Source organism: Lynx rufus, unplaced genomic scaffold (genome assembly GCF_022079265.1).
Source record: "Lynx rufus isolate CCGP_SWC_20201006 ecotype Redwood Valley unplaced genomic scaffold, mLynRuf1.p SCAF_17, whole genome shotgun sequence".
Taxonomy (NCBI): Eukaryota; Metazoa; Chordata; class Mammalia; order Carnivora; family Felidae; genus Lynx; species Lynx rufus.
Window position 1 is genome coordinate 31118341 of NW_025814831.1, and position 25315 is coordinate 31143655.

Here is a 25315-nt window from a genome sequence, read left to right on the forward strand (position 1 = left end):
TGTGTGTGTGTGTGTATAAAACAAACAAACCTCTAGACTCAACCAAAAAAAACTTAGCATAAATGAATTCGGTAAAGTTGCAGAATACAAAATCAACATACAAAAATCAGTTGCATTTCTATACACTAAAAATGAACTTTTTGAAAGAGAGATAAAGAAAAAACTTCCATTTACAATAGAATGAATGAAGGAAGGAATACATTTAACCAAGAACGTGAAAGACCTATACACTGAATACTATAAGACACTGATGAAAGAAACTGAAAAAGACACAAATAAATGGAAAGATATCACATGTTTATGGATTGAAAGAATTAATATTATTAAAATATCCATACTACCCAAAGCAATGTACAAAGTCAACAGAATCCCTATCAAAAGTCCAATGGCATTTTTCATAGAGATAGAAAAAAAATCTCAAAATTCATATGGAATCACAAAAGATTCAGAATATTCAAAGTAATTTTAAGAAAAAAGAATAAAGCTGGCAGTATCGCAACTCCTGATTTCAAACTATATCAAAAATCTATAGTAATCAAAACAGTATGATACTGGGCTAAAAACAGACACAGAGACCAATAGAGCAGAATAGAGAACTCAGAAATAAATCCACAGATATATGGTCAAGTAATCTTTGATAAGAAACACAAGAACACACAGTGGAGAAAGCATAGTTTCTTCAATAAACAGTGTTAGAAACACTGTAATCCACATCCAAAGAATGAGATGGGAGCCCTATCTTACACCTCTCACAGAAATTAACTGGAAATGGATTAAAGACCTAAATGTAGCAATCCCTATCAAAAATAGCACCAGCATTCTTCAAAGAGCTAGAACAAACAATCCAAAAATGTGTATGGAACCAGAAAAGACCCCAAATAGCCAAAGCAATCTTGAAAAAGAAAACCAAGGCTGGAGGCATCGCAATTCCAGACTTCAAGATATATTACAAAGCTGTAATCATCAAGACAATAAGGTACTGGCACAAAAACAGACACTTAGATCAATGAAACAGAATAGAGAACCCAGAAATGGACCCACAAACGTATGGCCAACTAATCTTTGACAAAGCAGGAAAGAATATCCAATGGAATAGACAGTCTCTTCAGCAAATGGTGCTGGGAAAACTGGACAGTGACATGCAGAAGAATGAACCTAGACCACTTTCTTACACCATACACAAAAATAAACTCAAAATGGATGAAAGACCTCAATGTAACACAGGAAACCATCAAAATCCTAGAGGAGGAAGCAGGCAAAAACCTCTTTGACCTCAGCCGCAGCAACTTCTTACTCAACATGTCTCCGGAGGCAAGGGAAACAAAAGCAAAAATGAACTGTTGGGACCTCATCAAGACAAAAAGTTTCTGCACAGTAAAGGAAACAATCAGCAAAACTAAAAGGCAACCAATAGAATGGGAGAAGATATTTGCAAATGACATATCAGACAAAGGGTTAGTATCCAAAGTCTATAAAGAACTTATCAAACTCAACACTCAAAAAACAGATAATCCAGTGAAGAAATGGACAAAAGATATGAATAGACACTTTTCCAAAAAAGACATCCAGATGGCTAACATGAAAAAATGCTCAACATCACTCATCATCAGGGAAATACAAATCAAAACCATAACGAGATACTACTTCACACCTGTCAGAATGGCTAAATTAACAACTCGGGAAACAACAGATGTTGGCGAGGATGAGGAAAAAGAGGATCTCTTTTGCATTGTTGGTGGCAATGCAAGCTGGTGCAGCCACTCTGGAAAATGGTACGGAGGTTCCTCAAAAAATTAAAAATAGAACCACCCTACAATCCAGCAATTGCACTACTAGGTATTTATCCAAAGAATACAGGTGTGCTGTTTCAAAGGGGCACATGCACCCCAATGTTTATAGCAGCACTATGTACAGCAGCCAAAGTATGGAAAGAGCCCAAATGTCCATCAACTGATGAATGGATAAAGATGTGGTACAGGGGCGCCTGGGTGGCTCAGTCTGTTGAGCATCCGACTTCAGCTCAGGTCACAATCTCGCAGCTCGTGAGAGCCCCGCGATGGGCTCTGTGCTGATGGCTTGGAGCCTGGAGCCTGCTTCAGATTCTGTGTCTCCCTCTCTCTCTACCCGAACCCACTTGCATTCTGTCTCTGTCTCTTTCAAAAATAAATAAACATTAAAAAAAAAAAAGAAGACATGGTGTATATATATATATATACAATGGAATATTACTTGGCAATCAAAAAGATTTAAATCTTGGAGCACCTGGATGGCTCAGTCGGTTAAGCATCCGACTTCAGCTCAGGTCATGATCTCGCAGTTTGTGGGTTCGAGCCCCGCGTCAGGCTCTGTGCTGACATCTTGGAGCCTGGAGCCTGCTTCAGATTCTGTGTCTCCCTCTCTCTGCCCCTCCCCTGCTCGCACTCTCTCACTCTCTCAAAAATAAACATTAAAAAAATTTTTGTAAAAGAATGAAATCTTGCCATTTGCAACAATGTGGATGGAACTAGAGTGTATTATGCTAAGTGAAGTTAGTCAGTCAGAGAAAGACAAATATGTCTTCACTCATATGTGGAATTTAAGATACAAAACAGGTGAACATTAGGAAAGGGAAGCAAAACTAAGATAAAAACAGGGAGGGGGGACAAAACATAAGAGACTCAAATACAGAGAAAAAACTGAGGGGTTTGGGATGGAGGGATGGGCTAAATGGGCTATGAGCATTGAGGAGGGCACTTGTTGGGAAGAGTACTGGGTGTTATAGGTAGGGGATGAATCACTGGATTCTACTCCTGAAATCATTATTACACCATACACTAACTAACTTGAATGTAAATTAAAATTAAATAAATACTTAAATGTAAAATGTGAAACTGTAAAACTCCTAAAAGAAAACATAGGCTAAAAGCTCTTTAAGGTTGGTCTGGACAATGATTTTTTGACGTGACACCAAAAGCACAATCAACAAAATAAAAAATTAACACGTGGGACTACAACAAGCCAAAAACCTTCTGCACAGCAAGGGAAACAATCAACAAAATGAAAAGGCAACCTACAGAATAGGAGGACTCATTCATAAACTATATCTCATAAGGGGTTATATCTAAAATTTATAAAGGACTCATACAACTCAGTAGCAAAAATAATGACAATCCAACCTAAAAATAGGCAAAGGACCTAAATAAACATTTTTCCAAAGAAGACATTCAAATGGCCAAAAGGTACATGAAAAGATTCTCAACATCACTAATCATGCAAATCAAAACCAGAATAAGATGTCACCTCACACCTGTTAGAATGGCTATTAACAAAAGAAATAACAAGAGTTAGTGAGGATGTGGGAAAAAGAGAACCCTTTCATTTCTGAAGGAAATGAAATCAGTATCTCAAAGACTTCCTTTCACTTCCAGAGATACATCAGTATCTCTGCACTTCCTTGTTCACTGAAACACTGTTTACAATACCCAACACACAAAAGCAATCTAAGTGTCAATTGATGGAGGAATAAAGAAAAAGTGACACACACACACACACACACACAATTTTGTCAATTATACTTCAATAAAATTGGAAGGAAAAAAATGGTTCTTTTCTAGTGCCTAGGGAGTCTTACAACTCTGCCTTTCCCCATCAGATGTCCTCTTCCAATTCGACGGTCCTCAAGAGAAACCTGAGATAGACTGTATTGGAGCAGCTACCCTTTGGGCTCTTTGAATCTAATTAAGCATCCTAACTCTGATCTTTACAAGAGCATGGGTTCTGAATCCTGGGTCAGATTCATGGCCCATTGATCCTAGGGTTATTAGAGTCTAGCAGTGCTGTCTCCACCTTTGACAATCAAGATATCTGCTACACATGTGCACACAAGTAAGCACATACCCCAACATCTTTCTATAATAAGCCTGTCAGTCTCTGACGGTAGAGCATCAGGGTCAAAGTCAAGCTCACTCCTACTTAGCAGCTCTAAAGTCCGGGGTAAGCCACCTAGGTTTTTGGTCTGTTTCTTCATGTATAAAACAGGGATAATAACAATATCTATGACTTAGCATTATAGTGAAGATCAAATTAAATAATAGAAAGCATTTAGCGTTGTGGCTGGAATATAGTAAGTGATCAGGAGATAGTAACTATCTACTATTAACTACTACTATGATATTAAGTATCTATAGTTATTTCACTATTTTTATTACTATTATTATTATACAATTATTGTTCTACCACCCATTAATTCATCTAGACTCTCCATGAATACACTGGATAACAAATTCCATCCAAAAACCACTCCCTAAAAAATATTTTGTAAAGGTATATGCTGTCCATGGCAGCTAAGATGTGTTGCCATGACCACGGCAAAACAGTAGTTCCAATTAAAGAACTCAAATCCTAGTGACTTAAGAAGATGTGAACTAAAGGGACAAGTTCCTCAGCAGGAATAAGTTCTGTCTTACCTTACAGGGTTTTTTGTTGTTTTTGTTTGTTTGTTTAATTTCAGAAGTCTAGTGCTTTATGTTAAAGCCAAATACTTTTTCTGCTTAACTCTCTTTAATTGTAAAGACAATAGCTTTTTCAAGTAAATGGACCATTTTCATAACAAGCCATGTAACATCAACTAAAACACCAGAGGAATTCCTTACATGAAAGGCTCCAATAAATCAATAGAAAAAGACAACTGCTCTAATAGAATAATGAGGAAAGGACATGAATGAGAAATTCACCTAATAAGAAACATAAATGAGAAATATGCATAAGGGAAATGTTCATCCATATTTATAATTTTTAATATGATATAAAACAATGAAGTATTCTTGCTAAGGTTTTAAAAAGTCCCTGATACAGGTAGGCGTGTTAGGCACACAGTGCTGTTATACACCCCCAAGAAATAGGATCTGGCCACACATATCAACCTGGAAACACAGATCAAAAGCCTTAAGATGCACTTGTTATTCTAATTCTAGGGATTTATCCCAAGGAAATAATCACCAATGTGTATAAAAATATAAGGAGTACTTAAAAGCATGGCTTCTAAATCTCAAAACAAATTAAGTTTTGCCTTTTCTACTTAACAGCCATCTAACCTTAGGCAAATTACCTACCTGTTTTTTATCTGAGTTTCCTCATCTGTTAAATAGAAAGAATAATACCTACATTTCACAGAGCTATGGGCAGGAAAAGTGAGAAAGGAAATAGAACAAGCCTTTCAATATGTGAAACACAGTATAAAGCCTCCAGCAATATTAGCTATTATTCTGATTGGTTAAGTAAATCATGATATACTGATAAAGTAGAATACTGTTGAGCCATTAAAAATGGTATTCTAGAGCAAGCATAAGCAAACCATGGCCCAGCCATGAGTCAAACCTGGCCAACCGCCTGATTTGAAAATAAAGTTTTATTGGAACAAAGCAACACTCATTCATTTACATATCACAATACAACAGCAGAGTTAAGTAGTTTAATTTTTTTTTTAACGTTTATTTATTTTTGAGACAGAGAGAGACAGAGCATGAACGGGGGAGGGTCAGAGAGAGGGAGACACAGAATCTGAAACAGGCTCCAGGCTCTGAGCTGTCAGCACAGAGCCCGACGCGGGGCTCGAACTCACAAACTGTGAGATCGTGACCTGAGCCGAAGTCGGACACTTAACCGACTGAGCCACCCAGGCGCCCCAAGTTAAGTAGTTTAAAAAGAAACAGTACGTCCCACAAGGCCTCAAATATTTACTATCTGGCCCTTTACAAAGAAAGTTTGTTGACACCTGATCTAGAGAAATATCTGCCATCATGGGAACAGGTTCTCAACCCAGTCAGTAAAAAGAAGTTTTCCAACAGCAAGTGCAAGTCTACATTTTTGTTGAAATATGTACATAGGAAAATAAAAAAGGATGGAACAAGGTATTTAAAAAAATTTTTTTTAACGTTTGTTTAGTTTTGAGAGAGAGTGAGTGAGAGGGAGAGCGAGAGTGGGGGAGGGGCAGAGAGAGGGAGACACAGGCCCCAGGCTCTGAGGTGTCAGCACAGAGCCCAATGTGGAGCTCGAACCCACGAACTGCGAGATCATGACCTGAACCAAAGTCGGACACCCAACCAACTGAGCCACCCAGGTGTCCCTGGAACTAGGTAATTTGAAAAGTTAACTATAGCTCTGTGAGCAAGATAGGTTATACATTTTATTTCCTTCTTTGTGTTTGTCTATAATTTCTAACTTTGTCTATAGTAAACATGAATCATTTCTGCAATAAGAAAAAAAATTTAAAGACACTAGGAAGGAAAGAAGCTGTTTTAATTTTGACATAGAAAGAGGACAAGGAACTCATTGAATAGTAAAACAAGATGGAAAGATATTTTTAATTGGTGAGAGAAATATGGGTTTGTATTCTTGTCTTCATTTCTTCGCGTTCTTGTTCACAGATAGGAATATGAGAAGTTGGGGGTGAGGGAAGAAAGAAAGCAAGGAGGAAAATGTGACAGCAGAATTGTTACATGATGTGGACAGCAGCCAAGCTCAATAATTCCTAAGATAAATAAGTTTGCAAAGCTCGGAGAGATGCTACCAATCTTTGCACCAAAAATGGAGTTGCACGGTCTACCCAGTGCAAAGAGAAGTCGTGTGGTAGCAAATCTCATCCGGGAAAGGTAATGGGATATGTTTCAGGAATGCGTATCAATAGGTCTGCCCACCAAACATTTATTTATTGCCTACCGGGTGCCACGCATTTACAATATTGTAGGGAGGCAAACACAAAAGGTAACACATACAAAAATAAAAATATTGGGGCGCCTGGGTGGCGTAGTCGGTGAAGCGTCCGACTTCAGCCAGGTCACGATCTCGCGGTGCGTGAGTTCGAGCCCCGCGTCAGGCTCTGGGCTGATGGCTCGGAGCCTGGAGCCTGTTTCCGATTCTGTGTCTCCCTCTCTCTCTGCCCCTCCCCCGTTCATGCTCTGTCTCTCTCTGTCCCAAAAATAAATAAAAAACGTTGAAAAAAAAAATATTTACGTGGCATAGAGGCATAGAGTTTTGTCAAAGAGAATCATGTTAGGTTTGTACTCAGACGCTCGCTGGATGAATGATGTGACACCAGCCACTGAATTCTAGCGGGAGCACGGTCTCAGGCAGGCCAACAGGAGTTACAGTCTACCTGTTGAGTCTGCAGTGAGGAGGACTCAAACAGAGACATCCTTTAAGCAGCTGGATATAGGCATGTGGAGGTTGGAGAGGGGAGAGCTTTTGCGGAATCCCCAAGTCAGCATACACAGAGCGCGAGGTTGCTCCCAGATGGCATGGAGAAGAGAAGGGGGCCAAGGAGTCACAGGGTGGGCAGAGGAGGCGACTCCAGGGCTGAAGACTGAGAAGGAGTATGCGGGGATCGGGGCAAAACCAGGACAGAGTGCTTGTTGAATGTGCTGAAGAACGATCTCTGCTATTTAAAATTGGCTTAAAATGAGCTCTTTTAATAACTTGTGCAGCTGTGAGGCACAGTTGTGATTAATGGTATATTCCTACGTCCCAAAGGACACAAACCTTCCTTGACAGTGCGTTTTCCCACAATTTTTAAGTCTTTTTGTGAGCAGAATGCATGCCTTATACCTTTCCTGATTTGGAGCCACATGGCAAAAGGAACACGAATGGAAATCCAGTTTTGGTTTGGTCTGGTTTGGCTTGGGGCTGAAACACAAGCCACAGATGCGTTAATGAGGAAGAGAAAGAGACTGTACTCGACACAGCAACAGTTTGAGAGTAAAGCCAAAAAATACCCGGGATGCAAAACTGGTCTTTGGAGGTCGTCCGGTGACCACCATTAGGATGAACCCAAGCTCCATATGCCTAAACTGTATGTAGCACAGTCCTCTACTATGACTGGTTTAGATGCCATGGCTCGGTGGCTGGAGGCCTGGCCTCACGGAGAAGCTGTGGGAAGTAGTGTGTAGAACGCCAGACCCTGAGGTCAGAAGGTCTGGCTCAGCCACCAGAGGCTAGTTGACCCTACACCAGCCTCAGTTTCCTCATCTTACAAAGTTTAGATGAATAGTATCTCAGGACTTCCGCACACATGACACGAGGGATATGGACTGCGGCGAGCAACTATAGAATGGAAATTAACACTTTCCCCCAAATCTATTGAGGTATAAGTGGCACATAAAATTGTACCTATACAAAGAGCACATGATTTGATATACATATATGTTATGAAATACTTGTCACAACAAAGTTAATTAACATACCCATCACCTCACATAGTTACCTGTGTGTGTGTGTGTGTGTGTGTGTGTGTGTGTATGTGTGTATGGTGAAAACACTTAAGAGGTACTTTTTTAGCAAATTTCAAGTAAAATATAGTGTTATTAACTATAGCCGCCATGCTGTGCACTAGCTCCTTCAGGACTCATTCATCTTATAACAGAAGGTTTGTACCCTTTGACCAACATCTCCCCGTTTCCTCCACCCCCAGCCCCCACCACCATCTACTCTCTGGTTCTATACGTTCATTTTTATTTTGTTTAAACTCCATATATAAATGAAGCCATACAGTATTCGTCTTTCTCCATCAGGCTTATTTCACTCAGTGCAACGTCCTGCAGGTTCAGCCGTGTGATCACAAATGACAGGGTTTTCTTCTTTTTTTTTTATGCCTGAATCCTATTCCATTGTATCTACACACCAAATTTTCTTTCTCCATTCATCCACTGACAAACATTTAGGTTGTGTCCATAGCTTGGCTTTTGGGAATGCAAATCAAGGCCACAATGATAGGTCACCTCATGCTGTTAGAATGGCCATCATGAAAAAGACAAGAAATAACAAGCGTTGGTGAGGATGAGAAGAAAAGGAAATCCTTATTCACTCTTGGTCAGAATGTACGTTAGTACAGCCACTGAGGAAAACGGTATGGAGGTTCAGAAAACACCAGAACTACCGCACGATCCAGCAATCCCACGTCTGGGTATACCGCCAAAGGAAACGAAATCAGTATCTCAAAACGATGTCTGCGCCCTGCCTGCTGCAGCATATTCGCAACAGTCAAGACATCGACACAACCTAAGTGATGGAAGTTAACGCCATCACTGAGTACTATAACTCAGTGATTAGAGCAGTTTGCTTATGAGGTCGTGCTAGCCCTGCTATCAGAGGGAAAAGACCAGAACTAAGCAGCTCCCCCGGTGGCTGGCCTGCTCCTTCCGGGTCTTGTGAAGAGAGCCTGGCCTACGAAGAAGTGGCCTCGTGCTCACAGCAGCCTTCAGGCACAGGCATACCCACTACGAGCCCCCTTCTTCATAGGGGAATGGCACCCAGTGGGAATGGCACCCAGTGATCCTGCAGAGGTGTTGTCGGTGTGAGCCGTCATGTGCCAAGGCACTGGCCCGATGCCTGGACAAAGTGGGTCTTGGAAAAATGAGAGCCATTTGGACATTGCATCTGAAACGTAGGTAGCTGGCACTTGTCCTACTGGGATATTTCAGAACACACAGCCCAACATTTCCAGCAGCCCAATATGCCATTCTTCATTAAAAAAAAAAAAAAAAAAAAAAAACCAACCAAACAGAATCTCTTCAATAAAGTACTGGAATAAACTCTATGACCCCCTCAGCAAAGGAGAGATACTATTCCAGGAGTGAATGGGAGGATTTGTGTCTTATTTAGAGCATACGAATGTACCTGGTTTCCGGGTTATCGTGTATACCCGTTTTCCAGCCAGACTCCCCACGGGTTCCTAGAAATGAGTTTCCGCTGGGCGGAATCACCGGGTCTTGGTTCCTATGGAAATATTGTCCCAACAAGGACATTTGCAGAGGCTTTTTCAGTCTCTTCCAAATCCCCAAAAGCAGAGGCTGCAAACTTCTCTATAAAAGGCCAGTTAGTAAATATTTTAGGCTTTGTCAGGCATATGGTCAATCTCTTGCCACAACCGCTCAACTCCTCTGTGGTAGCCACAGATACCTGATAAATGAATAGCATGGATGTGTTTCCATAAGTCTTGTGGTACAAACCCTGAAATCTGAACTTTACGTTGATTTTCACACATCATGGAATATTGCTTCTTTTTAAATTTTTTCCCAACCATTTTAAAACGTAAAAACTACCCTTAGTACAAGGGCACTGCAAGAACTGACATGAGGATGGGTTAGGTCCAATGGCAAGTAGTTCGTTATCCCCTGTCCTAAAATTGTAGCATGTCACTGGCCACAGGAGATCTTGCTTTCAACTACCGACCTCTCCTTCCCCAGAAGGCAGTGAAGTTAGTGATAGTAATCATTCCTTTTAGGAAGAAAAGCTCACTCCAATCCCTTGCTAACGGTTAGGCTTTATCATCTGTTCTCTTGACTAGCTCCTTGGAGGGGCTCATCTGCCTTGAATCATTTTAACATCCAGGGTTGTGCTGTTGCTTGGTGGTTTTACAGCCAACATTATCACCTGTGCACCTTTTGTCTGCCATTATGTGTCATGACTCCTCACCAGAACATGAAAAATGGTGGAAAGAGAGGCCTCGGGAGAGTCAACAAGCAGACTGGCACATTCCTTTAGCCTTCAGGCTAAGAAGAGTGCATTTTGCCAGCGCTCTCCTACTGCTTGAAAAAAAAGAATGCAAGGTCATGGTCTCCTACTGTACTCTCCAGCCAGCCATGAAGACAGTGTTGATTAACTGCACTGCTCAGTACCACAATTTTTATATATTCTAAAATCTAAAATAACTGGAGATGAACAGTCCCATAAGAAAGCCACTCCGTAGGAGGCTCTAGTAAAGGAGGTTTTCCTTCATTTATTTAGAATGCATCTGCTTGGTCATTTCTCCTCAATGCCCTAAGAAGAGCCTAATGTAAGTACCCAGTAAGGAAGGAAGGAAGGTCTTTAACTAAGACACCTCCCCCCCCCCATCCTCACTGCCAGCCACTGAAAGGTTCCTCTTTCCTGTCTTCAAAGGGACATTAGCAAATACAAACAGACATCTTAGATTTAATTTAGGTTGCTACATATCTACCATCCCAAACACTAGAAGGAAAACCAATCCTTCAGCACATCCTCTCTGTAGCTATGAAAAACAGATAAAATTCCAAAATTATTTTTCCTTCCCTTTTCTAAGTAGTAGGCAGAATACCTCCCCCCACCAAGATGTCCACATCCTAACTCCCAAAACCTGTGAATATGCTGCCTTACACAGCAAAAGGGACTTTGCAAGCATGATTAAGTTAAGGATTTCAAGATGGGGAGGTTACCCTGGATTACATGGCGGGGGGGGGGGGGGGGGGGATCCATGGAACCACGGGTTCCTATAAGAAGGATGCAAGAGGGGCAGAGTCAGAGAAGGAGGCACGATGGCCAAAGGAGGTCAGAGCAAGGCAAGGTCATGCGTTGAGGAATGGGGCCAGCCTCTTGGAAAAGGAAGGAAATGCGTTCTCCCCTAGAGCTTCCGGAAGCAATACAGTCCTGCCTAATCATTCTAGACTCCTGACCTCCAGAACCATGAGAGGACAAATTTGTTTTGTTTTAAGCCCTAATTTCGTGGTAATTTGTTACAGCAGCCATAGGAAACTAATACGGCAGCTGCTAAAAATGTCTCAGATAAAATGTAGTTTCTTACAAGTCAGCCACTTTATCTTAGTACACTTAACCCCGAAGAATGAAAGGAAACTTGTACTCCTCTCTCAAGCAGGGTCCCTAAATTCCAGAACTACCAAGCGCTTAAATAAAATGTGATCTAAAAGGGAAGGTTGAAAGGGTGAGTGGGCAGCGAGAGAACACTGCAGTCATATACAAACAGCATTATCCAAGAGGGCTGCAAAGGATGAGATAGAAATGGAATGTGCCTTATTTATAGCAAAGCCTGCCTCCCCTCGCAAGTGTGTGACAGAAGAGCTGTTTTAAAAGTTTTATTCTTCAAACTTGGCTGCAGAACTTGGCTGCATCTCAGAACTGTGCTTTTGTATTTAGCTTTAAAATGTAAGAACCAACCCCATGGTTAAACTGGAGGCAGAGGTGGTGCAGGCAGGAAAAATGCTGGGGGAGGGGGGAATGGAAAGAGGTTGAAATGTTATTCTTATTTAGTTAGTTGCTTAAGAAAAACAAATAGAGAATAAAATAGCAAAAGGCTTGGAAAGGTTCCAAGTTGAAATTTTCTAATACCCAGGCGTTGAGGCTCTCAAGATAAGGGGAGTGCTGCAAAGCTAGTTAGACATTAGGATGGGCATCTGGTCTCGAGGTAGAGAGGGAATAATACTCCAGCCCTAATTACTGGAGATCCCCTCGCCCTCTTTCTTAAGCTCAGTGAAAGCTGACAACAACCCAGAGAAGGCCAGCCTATAGATGCAGAAACTAATACTGACCTTCTGGTAAACAATATGTGTCAGGAGACACGACACAGGTCATACCCTCTGACTTATAAATTCTAAATTTTGCTGTTTACAATAAGGAACTGAATAAGTAAATTATGGTACATTACCTACTCGGAATATAATACAATCTTCAAAACTATGATTATGATGACATACTGTGGCACGGATTAATGCTTAGACAATGGTAGGAAAACATAAAATAGTGTATACATTACGATTACCCACTAGGCTAATATATATTTCTTTTATTTTTTTAATTATTTATTTTATTTTTATAATTAACATGGATTATATTAGTTTCAGGCATACAATAGAGTTATTCAACAATTCTATACATTTCTCAGTGCTCAATAAGTGTACTCTTAATCCCCTTTATCTATTTCACCCATCCCCCACCCACCTCCCCTGTCAACCACCAGTTTGTTCTCTGTATTTACGAGGTGGGGGGCGAGGGGGGGTGTTTAGGGGCACCTGGGTGGCTCAGTCAGTTAAGCATCTGACTCTTGGTTTCAGCTCAGGTCACGATCTCATGGTTCATGCGTTCGAGCCCCACGTTGGGTTCTACACTGGCAATGCAGAGCCTACTTGGGGTTCTCTCTCCCCCTCCCCCTCTCGTGTCATCTCTCTCTCTCAAAATAAATAAATAAATAAATAATTTTTTTTAAAGACTGGGTTTTTGGGGCACCTGGGTGGCTCAGTTGGTTAAGCGTCCGACTTTGGCTCAGATCATGGTATCGCAGTTTGGGAGTTCGAGCCCCGCGTCGGGCTCTGGGCTGACAGCTCAGAGCCTGGAGCCTGCTTCAGATTCTGTGTCTCCCTCTCTCTCAAAAATAAATATATATTAAAAATTTTTTTTAAAGAGTGGGGTTTTTTGTCTGGCTCTTTGTTTCTTAAATTCCACATATGAGTGAAATCACATGGTATCTGTGTTATTTCCTTAGCATTATACCATCTAGGTCCATCCACGTTGTTGCAAATAGTAAGATTTTATTCTTTTTCATGGCTGGTAATATCTTTCTTTATCCATTCATCAATGGATGGACACTTGGGTTGCTTCCATATCTTGGTTATTACAAACAATGCTACAATATTGTTTCAAACTAGTGTTAATTTTCTTTGGGTAAATACCCAGCAGAGGAATTACTAGATCATATGGTAACTCAATTTTTAATTATCTGAGGAACTTCCATACTGTTTTCCACAGCGCCTGCACCAATTTACATTCCCACCATTTTTCTCCACATCCTCGCCAATGTTTGTTGTTTCTTGTATTGTTTGAGTCTAACCATTCTGTCAGATGTAAAGTGATACCTCATTGTGGTTTTAATTTGCATTTCCCTGATGATTAGTGATGTTAATCACCTTTTTATGTTTCCGTTGGCCATCTGTATGTCTTTGGAAAATGTCTATTCAGGCCCTCTGCCCATCTTTTGATTGGATTATTTGGAGGTTTTTTGTTGTGCTGTATGACTTGTACATATATTTTGGGTAACAACCCCGTATAGAATGTATCATTTGCAAATATCTTCTCCCATTCAGTAGGTTGCCTTTTTGTTTTGTTGGTGGTTTCCTTCATTGTGCAAAAGCCTTTTATTTGGGTATAGTCCCAATAGTTTAATTTTGCTTTTTTTTCCTTTGCCTGAGGAAACATTTCTAGAAAAATGTTTCTACAACTGCTGTCAAGGAAGTTACTATCTATGTTTTCTCCTAGGATTCCCATGGTTTCAGGTATCACATGTAGTCTTTAATCCATTTTGAGTTTATTTTTGTGTGTGGTGTGAGAAAATGGTCCAGTTTCATTCTTCTGCATGTAGCTGTCCAGTTCTCCCAGCACCATTTACTGAAGAGACTGTCTTCCCCGTTGTATATTCTTGCTCCCTTTGTTAGAGACCTTTGTTATAGACCTTTGTTATGTTAATTGACCATATAATTGTGGGTTTATTTCTGGGTTTTCCATCCTGCTCTAGTGATCTCTGTGTCTATTTTGTGCCAGTACCATACACTTTTGATTACTACAGCTTTATAGTGTATTTCAAAATCTGGGATTGTGATACCTCCAGCTTTGTTCTTCTTTCTAGCCCTGATAAATATATATATACATATAAAGCCCTGATATATATAGCCTGATTATTTATATATATATATATAAATTATATATATATATATATATATATATATATATATATATATATATATCAGGGCTTTATATGTGTGTATATATATATACATACATATATATATATACACACACATATATATATACATATATATATACATATATAGCCCATATATATATAAAGACTGGAAGGAAATAGACCAAAATGTTAACTGTGGTCATATTTGCATGGTAGGAATAAGTGAGATTTTTTTTTAGTTCATATATTCTTTTGAAAATGAATTATTACTCTTAAAATGGAAAACAAGGAATTTTTAAAAGGAAAGAAAGAAAGTTGGCAGAAAGCTCAGCTGTACCAATATTTTACCATGTGAGTTTCAGAACTAGAAATGTTTAGTGATTTCTTGCCTCAGGTTCTCCATATGAAGAATAAGGCTGTTATTACATGAAGCATACCTCCTAGATTTAGTGCTATAAAATACACTGCCTCCTAAATACATCTAGGTTTTCTTATCACCAAACCTCGCTTACACAACCCCATCACCTAAAATCATTTCTTGGCTTTTCCTACAGAATTAAATTCTCCCCTTTCTTACAGATGCAATTCAAACCATTTCTCCTGAAATTCCTTCCTCCTCTGTAAGCCCACCCTGTCAATACCAACCTTCCTATAATTAACTACAAACAACTTTGAGATTTCCTTTGGGTTTTTTTTAACATAATTCAATTTATTTGAAAAAAAATTACAGACTTTAGAATAAAGCAAACCCAGACTCAAAACTCAATACCAGTTATCTACTCCTTCTGATCCTGTTCCCTTGTATGTCATACAGGCTGACCGCCATTTGCCTAACAAGCTAATCTGCTGATCGCATGATTCAATGTATGCACAGTACCCAGCACTGTATTTGGTATCGAGTGGGGAGCCAATAAATCCTTATTCTCTTCCTTAATCTTGCACCAGCAGACTTGCGCTCAAGAAAATACTAAAGGTAGTTCTCCAGACCAAAGAAAAAAGGTCCCAGAGGTAAGCACAGAGATGTAGAAAATAAAAAAATGAAAACAATATTTATTTTTTTAATGTTTATTTATTTATTTTGAGGAAGACAGAGAGCACGGGGGGCAGTGGGGGCAGAGAGAGAGGGAAAGAGAATCTCAAGCAGGCTGTGCTCTATCAGTGCAGAGCTAGATGTGGGGCTTGATCCCACGAACTGTGAGGTCATGACCTGAGACGAAATCAAAAGGTGGATGCTTAACCAACTGAGCCACCTAGTCGCCCCACCAATAATTTTTTAGTAAATCTACATAACCATTATGTTTAGCAAATAAAACAAAAATGTTATAAAACAAAAATGGCAAAGTCTTGTAGGGTTTTAAAAACACAGACTATTCAATCAGACCATATCCCCAGGTGTCAGTAACCATCTTCCTTTCAAGAAAATTAGTAGATATACCAGAACAGGGACCCAGTAACCTAACTGGTGGGTTACCCCAAATATAAACCCTATACCCCCCATGAGTATTTAATTCATTTTCTTTTTTTTTTAATTTTTTTTAATGTTTATTTATTTTTGAGACAGGGAGAGACAGAGCATGAACAGGGGAGGGTCAGAGAGAGAGGGAGACACAGAATCCGAAGCAGGCCCCAGGCTCTGAGCTGTCAGCACAGAGCCCGACGCGGGGCTCGAACTCACGGACCGTGAGATCATGACCTGAGCCGAAGTCAGACGCTTAACTGACTGAGCCACCCAGGCGCCCCTTTAATTCATTTTCAACAGATATTTGATTGATTCATATCTTTTGATGTTATTCACCACAGAGGTGTGAATATTCTCTCGGAGTGAGTGTATGTCTAAGTCTATACTTATATCTTTGTATATTTTTTCCATTCCCTTATTGTAATGCATTTTTAGAAGTGAGGATGTGAATCAAAAGACTTTTGCAATTTCAGTTTTGATTTATATTGGCAAACAGATTTTTTAAAAAACAATCCACCTATCCCACAATGAGTGAAACACTTCATTATTTTCCCTTCACGGGTATCTGTTAGATTCTAGTATTTCTTGTTCAAAATCCTGAGAACGGGGACTGAACCCTATGGCCGTGCAAGCTCGCTGTACTGTAAGGGATACTACAAAGACGTGTCGATAGTGAAGGTAATAAACTGCCAAAATGTAAAATCTTAGACTCCTTGAAATGAAATGCGGGGGAAAAACTGGAAAAATGAAATGAAGCCTTGAACACACCAAAGGCTTTCCAAATTAGAAAGTTATACTCGTGGAAACACATCATATTAAACCACACTGAGCTATTCTCGACACTAAAAATACCAGCCCTTTCATCTGCGGACACTGATACCACTAGTCCGGGACTTGCCCACACTCCTGTCTCCTGCCAACCAAGAGAATGTGATGGGGTGCTTTTCCTCTGGCAAGTCCAATCCTAGGGGAAAAGGAAAACAGAACAGTTGTTTCCTAAGGCAATAAAAAACCTTCGAGCTATTTAACGAAAGGAATCTTAAAATGCAGATTGAACAATTAAATTAGTTACCCAGAATACTCTCTGAAGTTAGTCCTTGGGTAATTTATTTAATGTTAAAAGAAAAAAAAGAAAAGAAGCCCTAAATGTTCAAGAGCAAAAAGCATTTGTTTGAAACATCCTGATTTACCTGACTTTTTAAAATTTTGCTTGGGTTAACTTTTTAAGGAAAATGTGAAAGAAAACAAAGAGGGCTATGAAACAATAAACAGGTAAGGAAACGTGGATGTCTTTATTTTAGATTATGAAAGCCCTGGCATGTGAGAACTGAAAGTACTTTTGAGATCACCCAGCTTAGCTAACCCCTCACTTCAAACGGCAGAGCTCGACTTAAAACAGAAGCAACTCATGCGTGGCCAAAATGAGCTAATGGTGTGGCCACAATCAATACCCAGACACCCTGGTCTAGTTACATACTCTTTGTGTGACATTTGACTTCTCTACACACAAGGAGAAGAAGGGCAGGCAATCCAGCTCTACAGTTACTTGGTTCAAAATTTTGTTGGTTCCAAGAGACCTTCCACCATTTCCCAGGTACAGCCTGGTGAAAAGATACCTCCTTATTCCCCTCAAATCCACCCTACATCTTAGCAGTCACCAAATCCTGTTGATTCTACCTCCTAAACGTCTCTCAAACATACCACTCATCTACATCACCACTGCCATGATATGGCCACCAGTTTTCCCTCACCTGGATTCCTGTAAACTCACCAAACCATTCGACCTACTAATTTTACCATTTCTCTTACACCCTCTCTGCATAAGTGCATTCTCCACATTGACCATATGACTTCCCCGCTTCAAACTTTTTTGCGGTGAATTTCCTTATGAAGAAAAACAAGGTCTCAGTGGTTTTCCTCTGCTTTGGGGTTAATACCTGCGTGAGTCAGAGCTTTATCAGGAAACAGATGGCACACATAGGACAATTCAAGAAAGGTTTATTTCAAAAAGGACCAAGTATCAAGAAGTGGCAGAGTACAGGAGAACCATAAGGAAACACTCAGAACCTCTGAGTTGTGCAAAACCCCTCACCTAGCAGTGGACCCACTGACCTGCTCCTTCCTAACAGAAGGGATATAGGATGTCATGTCCAAGGCTGGGTTATAAAAGAGTGAGACTCCCACTACCAACCCCCTTTCTTACTCTTCTTCCTTGCTCACTCTGTCAAAACGAGCTGCCATGTTGTGAGCTGTCCCGTGGAGAAACACATGCAGCAAGAAACTGACAGTGGAGGAACGGAGGAATGGAGGCCATCGCCCCACAGCACTCAAGGAACTGAACCCACCCAGCAACCACAGGAGTGAGCTTGAAGTGAGCCTCATGCCAGGTGAGCCTTCAGATGAAACTGCAATCCCAGCCAATGTCTTGACTGTCGTCTTTTGAGAGACACTGACCCAGAGGACCCACCTTAGATTAATGACCCATGGAAACTGTGACATAATAAACATCATGGTAAAGCCAATTAACCCCATTACATTTTGGGGTAATTGGTTATACAGCAATGGAAGACTATACAAACTGGAGTTACCCAGGTGCCCAAAAAGATGAGGAGAGGAAAAGGGTATCAGGACCCAGAGGAGAACAGTCTGCCCTGGGAGGAACAACGACCTTCAGTAAAGCGACACAGGTAGTGCAAAACTCTAGAGGGAGCCAGGGGAAGAAATATGTGGCTTTGCTCTTCTTCCTTCCTTTCGTCTCTCCCCAGGCTTCTACTGAGAAAATCTGATTCAAAGCCAGAGATTCCAGGATCCCTGCAGATGTAGTCTACCTCCTGGGGCAGAGAGCAGTATGGAGGGGGTAGAACATGGGCATGCAGGCACAAAAGGAAGATTCCCGCATGATGTCCTAAATCTTCGGCATGATGTATAAGGTCCTTTGTGATCCAGTCCTAATCTCCCCAGCTAGCTTTATTTCTCAGCCCCCATCACATAAACCTAGCTCCAAGAGAACAGCCACTTGAAGTTCCCAGAACTCAGTTTATAACATCACAACTCTGTCCCTTTCCATGTGGTAGTCCTTATGCCTCCTACGCTTTTTCTCCCCTTCTCTGCCAGGTTAATTCCTATTCATCTTTCATGAATTAAGGCAGGTGCCAAATCCCCTGGGCTGTCTTCTATAACATCATCATCCTCTCTCACTCTTTTTTGTTTTACTGTTTATTTTTGAAAGAGAGAGACAGAGCGTGAGCAGGGGAGGGGCAGAGAGAGGGAGACAGAACCTGAAGCAGGCTCCAGGCTCTGAGCAGTCAGCACAGAGCCTAAGGCAGGGCTCAAACTCACGAACCGTGAGATCATGACCTGAGCCGAAGTCAGATGCTTGACCAACTGAGCCACCCAGGCGCCCCCATCCTCTCTCTTGATATGGGTTTCATGACCCTTCGACCTCCTTCATCATTCCTTGGCTCACCTCTACCGATGGCCTCTTGCGATTGTCTAGTTACCCATCTCTGCTCCATTAGCCCACGGGTTTTTTTCAGGGCACAGACCTTATCTTGCATTCCTAGCACTCAACAGTGTCTGGCACACAAATGATACTCGATACATATTTGCTGATTAGATGGTTTCTAGTCCTTACTGTGCCTTGGTCACCAGAATCTGTAGGTTCCCTGACTCTTGGCTGCGCTGGCCACCACAACTGCCTTCTGTGAATTCCAAAACAGTGTCCTATTCCCAGCGTGCTCATCAGGCTTGCCTCTTCCAAGCTAAATGTTTTCCCCTTCTTGCTGCATCCCACTGCCTGTGTAACTAAAATAGGACCACATTTACTTTTTGGAAATGTGCCTAAAGCAGCTTCTGCCCAGGGCTTCCAGGGTCCTAGAACATTAGGGGAAGTGACCTTGGAGTATCAGGTCAACACAAAGGCAAGACCCAAATTCCAGCAGAAAAGGAGTAAATCAGTAGAAACTAACAAGTGAAGGAAGCCAGCAATGACAGACAAGCACACTGACGTTTTCTTCTTTCTCTAAAACTTCTAATTCATCCCTAACACTATATATTACTGACAATATCCAGTGCTGCTGACACTGTTCCTGCTGTCTGTCTAACATACAATCAGTACTGCCAAATGATAATTATACAAATGTCTTAAATGTTACTAGCAAGCCAAAGAAACAGGTCACCACCAAGAAGATACTTTAACTGTTGAATGTTAAATCATTGCAACTAGAATTTTTCTTCTGATGCCTAACGACATTAGGTTTGATCCCCGTCCAATTTCAGTTACATAGGACTGTTTGAAATATTTCTGGAAAAGTTCTAAAGACCCTTACACGTGTCTACAGTCTCACAACATTGTTTTGACAGCAGAGAAGTGAATTAATCTATGATTAAAAACTTACAGAATGAACCTTTTAAATCATTGCAGAAAAGTATGTTTACGATATTTAGTCCAATCCCCTCACTTTACAGAAGAGGAAACGAAGCCAAAGTAATATTTGTTATGTTGGTGGGTTGGTAGGCACACGGGGTTCATTTTATCATGCTTCTTTCTACTTTATGTGGACACTGAACGTATTCTTTTTGTGTAAGGAGTATTTTGTGGTTGGGAAGGAAGGAGGAAAAAAAGTAGAGAAGAGGAAGTCAAAATGAGAAACAGAGCTGGGAAAATGAAGTTCCCCATCCAGAGAACCAAAGCAGTACGTGTAGGAGCTAGGGCCAGATACCCAGAGCTCTCTGCTCCCTGTTTGGCATCTTCCATCACACCATCCCATCTCCTGACCCAAGTCTGGGTCAAGTTAAGCTACAATTTTCTCCATCCAACTACAATCTAATTGCTCAGAGTTCTACCAAATCAAATCACCAGTCCAGTTGGAAATTTCTCAAGAGACATTATTAACACCACTCAGAGAACTAAACAAAATCAGAAAGCAACCTACTTGTACTCAAAAGAATTCTGGGTTTAAAAAAGAAAGTAAACATTTTTGAAAATCTTTAACCAAGAAACAAGAGCACCAGCAAGTAGAATGAAGCTTTCGCATTACAAATGTTCAAAGTCAACCCAAGTCAAATCTCTGAGACTAAGCATGAAAAGCAAAGATCCGCCGCACGGTACTTTCACTTATTTAACTTATCCAGTGTCTGCTGAACCCCAACAATGTGGCAATGGTAGTTTGTGGTTGATAACATGGTGGTGGAAGGGATGCCGAGGGGGGCAGTTAGGCCACCTGGACCCAATCACTGGGAAACTGCTGAGTAACTTCATGCAAGTTACGCACCTTCTCCATACTTTACTTTGCTCCTCTGAAGGGGTTACTAAAATCCCTTACGTGTAACTCCATGACAGAAGCCTGGTTCTTCTACATCTGAGAGATCTATAAATAATTATAAAATCAAAAACCCACTTCAAAACATTAACTTTCCCATTACGGTGCTACGTGTACTCTACCTGGACATTGTAAAACATACTGAATAAGTGCTTCGAGCCCAGATTCTCCTGAGAAAGAGTTTAAAACTCAGGTTCCCAAGACCCAGCTCAGACATATGAAACAAAAATGCCTTGGGGAGGGAGGGGTGGAGGATCTCTTGAGGATCAATATTGTTATAAAACACACCTAAATGATCTGACATCCAGCCAGGTTCAAATATCATCCCTACGTTGGGCAATTCAATGACCCAGGATCTTTTGGATCCAAGAATATTAAAAAAAGGTTAACAGGGTCTGGGTGCCTTAATGAATAATTAAGGTTTTCTTTTAAATAGATTTTTAATGTGACCAATACATTTTTCATATACACCTCCAATCCAAAATGTGAATGTGAAGGATGGAAAAACTAAATGAGAAAGTCTGTTCAACTCAATAAATAAATCATGCCTTGGGAAAGTACAACTTCTCAGAGTTAATGACACAGAAAACATGAAAAGAAAATGAAGAGTATTCTGAAGGTGTAGGCCTCAGAAACCCACCCGTCATTACTCATATGTCAGAAGGTTACCACCCTAAATGGCATTTAAAAGTCACAACAACGTTGTGGACATAATCATCCCACTTATGACTCGGAAGTTCACCCAAAAGCTCCATTTCTCTAGATTTGGCTTTTTAAATGTCAGCATGTGAATCAACACAACACAATGCAAGCAAAAACGTCACACTAAAAACATCTGACATGAGTAAGAAACAACCAGAGAAAGACAACAAAAAGGAAAGTACTATTTGCATAATTTTTAATGTAAATTTTTGTCGTGGACCTCTAAGAAAAGGCTTGGTTTTAGAGCTTACAACTTGAAAAAAAAAACACTATAAAAGAGGACTTCCATAGTATGTACATGTCTTAAATTGACCTTGGTTGCAAGGTTTAATCTTTACTGACACCTTGAGGATAGTGTCCTACAATATTGGTTGTATTGGTTGTAGCAAACGGCTGGTCTATAGCACTGCGAGTAGAGAACTAGGTAAATATCCCATGACTGAAACGTAACCATGACTTAAATTAGTCAAATTAACTAGGTTTAAATGATTCCAGGTCCTAGACCCATACTAAGCAATGCCTTCTTTCTTCCTAATAGATTGAACAGACGTAATATCGCTTTTATAGCAATTAACTGTTATGGCAAATAACATGAACACATAAATATCCCACATGCAAATTTGTCAAAAGGAAGCAAGATATGTTTCCAGTATAGAAACCAAGAGGCTAGTCATCATATCTTTCAAGAACTATGGTTATTGACAGCTTTGTATCTAAATTAAACCAAGAGTCCCCTGCTACCACCTAAAAAGTAAAAATCAAGTTTGCACAAACCTGTAGGAAGTTTTCCTTTCAACATAATCCCAAATATTCTAGTAGAAAGGTGTTTGCATTGCATGACCTTTACATTTCTTACCAACCTTTAATAACCCATTAGTTTACAATCTCCTGAATAATACAAAAATATCTGTATTGTTTTCCTGTGTCTTAAAAAGGCAACTCACTGTATGAGCATACTTAAGTCAACGTATTAATAGTACCAATATTTAAACATCTTATAATTTATCTCCTTTCTCCAAATGACACTGTTTTTATAAGACCCTAAAGAAAAAAAAAAAAAGATTTCATTAAGTTCCTCATTTACTTTATCTAAATGAATCTTCACAATAACCCCATGAGGTACTGTCCTTCCTCCCCCCACCTTTTATTTTTCTTTTTAAAAATGAAGAAACTGAGCCTCACAGAATTAATAACTAACTCAAGGTCACATCACTAGGAAGTGGTAGCATCGCAATAATTTTAACCTAGGTCTGATTCCAAAGCTCAGGTTCCTATGATCTTGGCTTAGGGTTTCCCTGGCGTGGGGTGGGTTAAGACGGTAATGAGGAATACACATCTTTGTATTTCTGTATGCCTCACCAATTTGTTAGCCATGTGAATCTCTTTTTTCTTTATTACACTTTAATAGGCTTCTCTGTTAGAGATGGGTTATCTAAGCATTCTCTTACAAAGCAAAGGATGAAGGAATTTGATACTCAAAGCGAGATTAGTTTTGAGTTCTATTTTTATAAGGAAAGAGAAAAATTCACCACATTGATCATCCAGGAATATCTAGTTCAACCTTGCCCATATGATTAGCAGAGATCAAACACACAGTCTTGCAGAATACACAGAACCCAGCAGACAACTCAAATATTTAGTGAAGTGTATGAACATTAACCAATTTTCCTTATTAATAACGTAATCTAGTTAGATCAAATTTTCCCACACATGCAAGCATTAAACGTGTATTAATAAGCAGTTATTCCCTCAAATTCAACATGTGCACAAATAAAACTTATGTGCCATATCTCCTTCCTTGAAAACATCCTTCCAAATGTCCCTATTTGAATTAATAGCATCAGTGTCTTGCCAGTGTAACCCAAAGTGGCTATGTAACAGCCATCTTTGATTCTCTATTCCTTCCTAATTCTATATCCATTCAGTTTCCAAGACATTTTTAATTTAGACTCTTTAATTCCTTTGCTCAGTCCCACTCAATTCTGAGGGGCATTTCCCCTGCTAGATTAGTATCCTCCTTCTTTCTCACAGATACAGAAATACCACCACCACCCCCTCCCCCATTAAGCCTCCAGTCTACCTTCACAACAATGTATCTGGCACAGTGGGGCAAGACTCATAATCCCAAAGGGAAATGTTGATTTTGCAACTCCCGGCACAAAAGTTTTTCATGATTAAATTGTCTGTGATTCAACATTCTAAAATCTGGCTCCATCCAAACTGTCTTCCCAAAATCTTACCTCCGTTACTCCATGTAACTCACCTATGCCCAAGCTCACTAGTTCTGGTTGCTGTTCACTTTCTTCAGCCCTTTGCCTTTGCTCAATGCATCTCGCCACTGGAATGTTGTTCTTTCCACTTTCCACATAAAGCAGTCCTACCCATCCTTTAAAATGTGAATTCAAAGACCACTCCACCAGTCCACACCTGGCCTCTGAGCCTGGAAGTAATCACTCCCTCCTCTGATTTCATATAATACCGTATTTGCACTTCTCTTTTGGAAATTAACACTTAGACTATTACAGACTCTGCATTTGTGTACATCTCTTGTCTTCACCAACCACAGACATCTAATTCATGCATACCTCTGTATCTCCCACGGCATCTAGACCAGATCTTATACATACCATGGGTTCAAAAACAATCAGTTGATAAATGTTACACAAAGGCCTTGACACTGAAGGAGAATACGTCTCCATCTGCACTGCTTAGGCAATCTCTGCGTTTAAAGAAAACCAAAGCGGGGGAGCCTGGCTGGCTCAGTCTGTAGAACATGCGACTCTTTATCTTAGGGTTGTACGAGCAAGCCCCACGTTGGGTGGGGAGATTACTTAAAAACAAAATCTTTAAAGAAAATCAAATCGTATTTTTCAAGTGTTCAATATCAAGTATGACAAAACCTAACTTCTCTGAATTTTAGAATTGGAAAATCAGAGGACACGAGAAGAAAATGATATTCATTTATCAGTTTAAGCAGAAAACATTTGTCAAGCTGTCAACCATCAGTCAACCCTGCACGGAACACAAACACATACACAAGCAGCACCCCCAGCATTCAACAAGAGGCCTTACTTTGCGGTAGACTATCATGTTTGGAGAACTGTCCTCTGGGTCAGCAATCCCCACTGCTCTTTGATCCCCAGATCCCTGAGCCATCCCGGATGTCTTCACTCACACTGCAAAAATAAATGAATAGACCGTTAAGACATGAAAAAATTATACAAAGAAAGTCCTGCCATGCAAAGAAGTACTTTTGGCAGGTGATATGAAAATAAAACATGATAAATTTCTCATTTTTCCACATTAATTTAAGCAGTATCTTAAAAAAATATCTAGGGGATAACTGGGGTCGTGATCCACATACATTCTCCTAATCCC

At 40.2% G+C, this 25315-nt stretch overlaps 1 protein-coding gene across 1 annotated transcript in view; it reads right to left on the reverse strand.

Annotated features, from left to right (window-relative positions):
- RGS6 (regulator of G protein signaling 6) overlaps positions 1 to 25093 on the reverse strand; it is a 535425-nt gene extending 510332 nt beyond the window's left edge. The window contains exon 1 of the mRNA XM_047079799.1: positions 25010 to 25093. Coding sequence (XP_046935755.1) covers positions 25010 to 25093 — 84 coding nt within the window. The remainder of the gene's footprint in view (positions 1 to 25009) is intronic.
- Positions 25094 to 25315: the final 222 nt, after the last annotated feature.